The sequence below is a fragment of the Ipomoea nil genome, unplaced genomic scaffold (genome assembly GCF_001879475.1).
Source record: "Ipomoea nil cultivar Tokyo-kokei standard unplaced genomic scaffold, Asagao_1.1 scaffold0418, whole genome shotgun sequence".
Lineage (NCBI taxonomy): Eukaryota > Viridiplantae > Streptophyta > Magnoliopsida > Solanales > Convolvulaceae > Ipomoea > Ipomoea nil.
Window position 1 is genome coordinate 1474305 of NW_017616846.1, and position 6691 is coordinate 1480995.

General features: G+C 37.7%; 1 protein-coding gene across 1 annotated transcript; it reads left to right on the forward strand.

Moving 5' to 3' along the window:
* The first annotated feature begins 1650 nt into the window (after positions 1–1650).
* On the forward strand, positions 1651–5514 carry LOC109172751 (importin-5-like). The gene is made up of 16 exons (XM_019321998.1): positions 1651–2200; positions 2263–2466; positions 2547–2651; positions 2730–2798; positions 2878–3042; positions 3113–3187; positions 3266–3484; positions 3563–3632; positions 3720–3847; positions 3925–3981; positions 4064–4246; positions 4314–4406; positions 4481–4642; positions 4713–4779; positions 4861–5089; positions 5166–5514. The coding sequence occupies exons 1-16, from the start codon at positions 1667–1669 to the stop codon at positions 5395–5397; spliced, it is 2592 nt and encodes an 863-aa protein (XP_019177543.1). The 5' UTR covers positions 1651–1666; the 3' UTR covers positions 5398–5514.
* The last annotated feature ends 1177 nt before the right edge of the window (positions 5515–6691 follow it).

Genomic DNA, 6691 nt, shown 5'->3' on the forward strand with positions numbered 1-6691 from the left:
TGTTCTCTCAACAAATTACTAAGTGAAAACAAAACAAGTGCAATTGATTACAAATTCAACACTATTTGGCTATTTGCTCAAGATTTCACAAAGTTTGCTACTCAACCTCTATTTACAAATAATGTAGATATATCTACCGATCGAGTTTCAATCCAAAGTTAAATATTCTCCAACTATAAAGACTTTAAAATATTGGTAGGAATAAGTTTAATTAATGAACCAAAAATGTAATATAGAATAAATTTTAGACTTTATTATAAGCCTAGTATTCGGTCTTTAATTTGTTTATTACAAAATTCAGCTAAGTGTTGGAGTTCAAAGAAGGTAAACACAACAAGACTTTTGTGTTGACCTCATCATAAAGTCATAAGCAACAAGAATTGTTATTTATTTTAATAATACTAATGGTCAAGATCAAGCTGCTGGGTATGACGCATCTTGGCCTCTAGCCTTGGAGATAAAGATCATTTTTTCGTCTCTGACATATATAAAGTTGTCTTATTTTATTTTATTTTATTCAAAATTATTAAAATAAATTAAATAAATATTTTTTAATAAGATAACCGCCACATCAGCGATAATTCAATGAACAAGTCAATTTTAGTGTAATTGAATAATTTTGGACTATTGAAAGACCAAATTATATTTAGAAAAAGAAAGTTTTGAATAACTAATTGCATTGGTACGTGTAGTTGGGTGACATATTTAATTATTATTTCAAAAATAATTTTGAAAAATAAGTGTATGTTAGTAAAAAAAAAATGTAAAATAAAGAACAAAAACTGATTTAAAAAAAATAAAAAAATTGAAGTAAACAAGAAGTAAACAAAGTTCAACTTTTTCGTCTCATAACAGAAAAAATATACGTTCTCACCATCATGAATTGAGGCTTCAATTCATTTCGTCTCATATATAACTCACACGTTGGAGCCTGCAGAACTTCTCTTGGAGTTCATCATCTTTCTACTGGAGTTCTTGAACTTTCTTTTTCATGGCGGCAAAATCCTGGGTGAGAAACATCTTTGACGGAGATGACCCAACCCGTTGCTACGACCTCATCAATGACCTCTTCTCCCAGGATCAAGCCGGCGACAACCTCTCCCTCTCCCTCTTCAAAGACGCCGTCAAGAAGTTTCCCGGCCCCGTGTGTCGCAAGCTCGCTAAAGCCATAGAGATGACCTCTATCCCCCTAACCAGAATTCGCTGCTCTTCCCTTCTCTCCCGTTTTCTTGCCAGCAGCTGGGCCGCCATCGACCCCATTCATCAAGCCGAAATCAAGGCCGTCTTTGTCAACCTCCTCCAGACCGAGACTAACCGGCCGGCCCTCGAGATTCATTGCACCTGCGTTTCCATACTGGGAGCCATTCTTTTCCCCAAGAATGAATGGCCGGAAATGTTGTCTCTCGTGTTAGCATCTTTATTTCCCCCCTCCACCACGCCCAGAAAATTGGCCTCCGTTATTTTACTGCGGGAACTCATTCCCAGATTCCCCGACGTTTTTAATCCCTCCGTTAATCTCTTGTACGAGGCGTTTGTGATGTTAATGTATCAGGGGAACGGAAACGATGAAAAAGTCCGAGCCATAGCTCTCATGGCGGCCGTGAAGTCGATTTTTCACTTACGTAAACCGTCCAAGTTGGACGCTTACTACATTCTTTTGCCCGATATGGTCACCGTCTTGATGGACTCCGTTTATAGCGACCACCTTACATCCGACATTCTTGAAGAATTTATCGCGTTAGCCAAAAAAAGACCCGCGTTCTTTGCATCTGAATTCCACACCTTGGTGCTATCAATGCTTGAGATAATCAGCAAAGACCTTTTGAAACCCAAGACGAGGCAACTAACCGTAGAGTTCTTGGTGGTAATGGCGGAGGATAAAACTGAGGGTTGTGGGATGATTCAGAATCTGAACAGTGAAGTAATTGAAGAGATTCTCACACAGCTCCTCATATGGCTGGTGGCTCTTAACGATGACAAATCGTGGGGACTGGTAGATGATGATGACAGAGAAACTGGGAAACACATTTTATCCCGTTATGCAGAGGAAGCTTGGAGAAGACTGGCAATTGCTCTCAGGGGAGAAATAATTCTGGGCAATCCTCCTGATTTGCTTCCAGATTACTTTAAAAATGATAACTGGAAAAAGAGATATGCTGCTGTTACTTCCCTTGGCCTAATCACCTCTGGTTGCTCAAAGGTAATTAAATATAGTGACAATTTTGATGACTTGAATTGGCCTAATGGTTTTGTTTGTTTCAGATGTTAATACAATACTTGGAAGTTTCTATGGAGAAAATAATGAAACTAGTTACTGATCTTAACCCTCGAGTGCGCTGGGCAGCTATCCATACCATTGGCGAATTCTCAAAATACTTATGTCCCGATTTGCAACGACAATATCATCATCAGATCATTCCTGCTTTATTACATTCCATTGGTGATATCAGCCACCCCAGACTGCAGGTAACTGCAATTCTTATAGTTAATAGGTTCACCGTGTTTGTTTTGAGGATACTAAATGGTTTATACTTTTCTAAATTTAGACACATGGAGCAACAGCATTGGTGCTTTTCACCCGGAATTGCAGATCAGAGATCTTGAAACCTTACATGAAAGAAATAATAAGCAAACTGCTTATACTCTTGGAGGTATCATAAATTTGTAATAATTTGATTAGGTAAAACAGCTTTGGGATCTTATTTATTATTTTTGTTTCTCTAATCCAGCAAAGAGAGCCAATAATGTTGACAGAAGCAGCTTTGGCAGCCTTAGGCACATTAGCTGAATCAACCATGGTATCTTTTCAGGACTTAATCCGATCCATCGAATCTTTTCAGTTTTGGTAGTGACTCCGTTTCTTGAGTAAACGTGCAGGATGAGTTTCGACCGTTCTATGGCATTGTAATGCGCTACCTGAAAGTTACAGTAGTAACTGCAAAAGCGGATTCTGATTACTTCCTTGTAGCCTACTCCCTCAAGTGCATTGTTTTGATTGGGGTGGGAGTGGGGAAAGATATGTTCTATGCTGATCTCGAAGATGTGAGTATGATTTTGTTGTTTTTGTCCTTTTTGGTTCGTTTTTAATTCTTATGTTGTTGTGTCTTGAAAGGTTGTTAAAGATCTCTACTTGTTACAAGAATCTAACTCGGGAAAAGATGGCACAGTGAGGCGTTATTTGCTAAAGGTATGAATGTTGTGACACTTCATCTATTTTCTATGGTTTTGGACTAAACTAAACGAACACGTTTTTATATCTGTGCAGGCGTGGTATGGAATCTGCCGATGTTTAGGGATGGACTTTCTTCCTTACCTGAGTGTTTCCATGCCTCAGCTGATTCAGTCTGCTAAACGGACCGATTACCTGACAGATGATGATGATAAGAAAAGAAGTATTATCTTGAAGGAGAAGTCATTGGCTTGTGATACATTAGGCTGGTTTGCTGTTCATATCACAGGAGGACTGCATTTGTGGATTAAGGAGGTTTGTCAGGATCCTTAACAATCAAATGGAGCCTCGGAGAAGAAACAATGTAATCTGGGAATTTAATGATTAATGCAGGTTGTAGATGCTGTTCTTCCACTTGTCAATTTTAAACTCGATGAACGAGTTAGAACAGCTGCAGCAGTAGGTAACCTTTCATTTCTTTCGGTGTCTCCTAATCCCGGATTGTACTGTGACTCTGTGAGATTTACATTAATCATTCTGCATTCTGTAGCTATGCCATTATTGTTGCAATCAGTTGCTTTTGCTATGGAAAACCGGCTTCCTATTCCAGATTTTCCTGATACTCCGATTATTCCCATATCTAAAGCCATAATCTCAGGTTTGCTTGAAGCCTTACAGGTAAATTAATTACCTCTGAAATCACTTTAGAGATGCCAAATCTGCTGTTAGTGTTACCGCTTGCACTGTTCTTGTAGGAGCCAAACATAAAGTTTCGAGTGATAGTATTGGAGGCATTGAATCAATGCATTCAGGTTCTTCTTCTTTTACTTTCATTCTAAACGTGGTTTAGTGTTCTTAAAATTCATACTAATGTCACTTTTCTTTCATTCCCAGATTCCTTACACTTGTATAAGTAAACAAATTGCAACACTATTTGTCAAAGGCATATCGAAAGTCGTTCTGGCATGCTTAAACAGGAAAGTAGTAAGAGAATTGAGACTAAAAAGTAGCAAAAACTTGAGGACAGCAGAACTGCTGGATGAGGAAGTTCAGGATGAGGATAATATTTACAAACAAGTAAGTGTGTTACTTCCTTTTAAGTCATTGAAATATCGAACATTCATATATATTCTGCATCGATCAGGTTCAGATTTGCTTGGGAACTCTGTTAGAAAGGCTCGAGGCCTCATTCTTGCCGTTCTTGGATGAGCTATTGCCCGTTGTAGATCTTGTTTGGGTATGTGACTTGTCTGCATAGCATATTCACTTAATTTTCTCGTGAACATTCACTTATTTTGTGTATTTTTGCAGAGAAACGATAAAGCATGGAAAGAAAGAAACGTTGCGTTGAGTGTTTTTCAAGACATTGCAGAGACCTGCGGAGAAGAAACTTTCAGACACTTTGACATGTGCATTCCATTCCTGCTCAAAACCTTAAAGAGCCGCAAGGCTACAAATCCGGTCCTTGAAGAGGTTTGTGCTTACTCGCTAGCTTCCCTGTAGTTAATTAAATGACGGGTCGTTAAGTTTTGTCCTTGTGCAGATAGCTTCGTGTGCAATTAGTATCTGTGCGGAGTTTGGTGGAGAAGTGTTTAAGCAGCATCTCCAAGGTAGCCTCGATTCGTTCATCATTTCTACTGGGAACTGAACTGGTAGCTATATATAATAAACTCCTTAATCTGTTTCTGCAGATGCACTCCTTAGTCTAGAAGCTATAATTTATCAGCCTGGTAAATTACCCACAGAAACCATGATGGCCAAAGAAGCTGCTGTTTCTACTTATGGGAAACTCTGTTTCTTACTTACTGAAGAAAGTAGCATATACAAGCATATAGAGCTTTGGCTACTGCATTTGCCATTAAGGTTTAATTTGGATGAAGCCAAAGCTGCTCACAGTCTGCTTTGTTCCATGATTGACGAGTGAGTAGTAAGGTTACTGGGTTTGGGTTCATCAATTTTGGCTAATGGTCCTAATGATTTGTTTGATTTTCTTCAGGCCAGACACTAAGGTTACTGGTCCTAATGATGCTTACATTCCCAGAATCATTGTAGTTTTGGCTGAGGTTGTGTGGGTTGGGACAAATTTAGCAACACCAGATATCCAGGAGAAGATGATTCAACAGCTGAGGATGTTGAGTGGGAAGATACCACAGTCTAAGTTGATGGAGATAACTGAAAAATTACCTCCATATGTGCAGAACATGTTTCATGCCATCTTGTCATCATGATACATAGGATTCTTGTATACTTGTATGGATCATGGATGTGTAGCAGACAAAACACTTGCCTAGTATACACATGATAAACACTTAGATCAAATCACTCAATTTTGCCCTTTTCTTTTCTCACAACTTTCACTCCTCTATTTGTATATTTGCATTCGAAAGTAGAAAGATCTCGTGCGACGGACTTAAACCAAGATAGAGGGTATTAACAAGAATTCATATATCATGATCTTTAAGTAAAATAATCATATTATATTTACTTGGTTACCCCTTTCGGGAGAGTATACTCTCTTTTGTAAATGTTATGTTGAGGTTATTTAAAAAGTTAAATAAAGTAGTAAATTCGAAAAGTTAACAAATAAAGAAATATTGTTTAAACAAGACAATGAGCGAATTACAGGCCATAATGCAATTAGATAATTAACTTAAAAAAAATCTCCAAATTAACAAATTTCCTGTAATCTCTAAATTAACAAATTTCCTGTAATTTTTTCAATTTTCTAATAAAATCCTTTACTATCTGGTTATCAACCGCCCCATAATTTTTTTTTAAAAAAAATCCGTAGATAAATTAAAAAAAATAAATAAATAAAGAATACTATGCGTAGTAAATTTGAAAAGAAAAAATAAATATTGGAAATTTAAAAATAAGTTCTGAGAATAGTAGTGTACGTTTAGCGCGTAAATTGTATTGAAATCCTGAGAAAATGCTCCTCGTGGAGCTGATGTCCTCGCCGGAAGCTCCAGAAAATGTGCAGGAGTGTATTGAGGTGTACGGAAGTCTTCGGTGGATGCGAGCTTCCGGAAGCTGGGGATAGAGAAGCTTCCGAGCATCGGAGATATCCAGAGAGTGGAGTAATGAAGATCCGGCGGCCGCAAAATTGTACTCTTAACTCTTCGCCGACGAGAAGAAGCTCTATGCATGAGCAAGTGTTTGAAGGTTTAGGCACTGCCACAGATGATGCTTGCTTTATATATGTAGACTATCAAATGTCCAGGTATTTAGCTTTTTAAGTTTTCCGATATATAGATGCTATCTCGGATTATAAGCAGACTTTGGTTGAATTGATGATTGTTTCAAAGCCTTCAACATATTCATTATATTAATGGATCGCCCGATTTGAGAGAGATGATTAGGGATTTTGATTTTTTGGGGGAAGTTAACTGTGAATTCAGGCACTCGGCTACTAAAAAATTCTGAGTCTATTGTTTTTTTTTGTTTTTTTTTTTTTTTAAATTTCTTGGCAGTTACAAACTTAAAATGGCCGTTGATGGGAGGGGATCCATATTTAACCTC

Bases quoted from the DNA above. Each gene is read 5' to 3' on its own strand.
- LOC109172751 (XM_019321998.1), top strand. From the start codon at position 1,667: ATGGTCACCGTCTTGATGGACTCCGTTTATAGCGACCACCTTACATCC. The intron at 3,982-4,063 runs GTTCTTCTTCTT...TTTCATTCCCAG, and splicing joins CATTGAATCAATGCATTCAG to ATTCCTTACACTTGTATAAG. The intron at 4,247-4,313 runs GTAAGTGTGTTA...TGCATCGATCAG, and splicing joins AGGATAATATTTACAAACAA to GTTCAGATTTGCTTGGGAAC.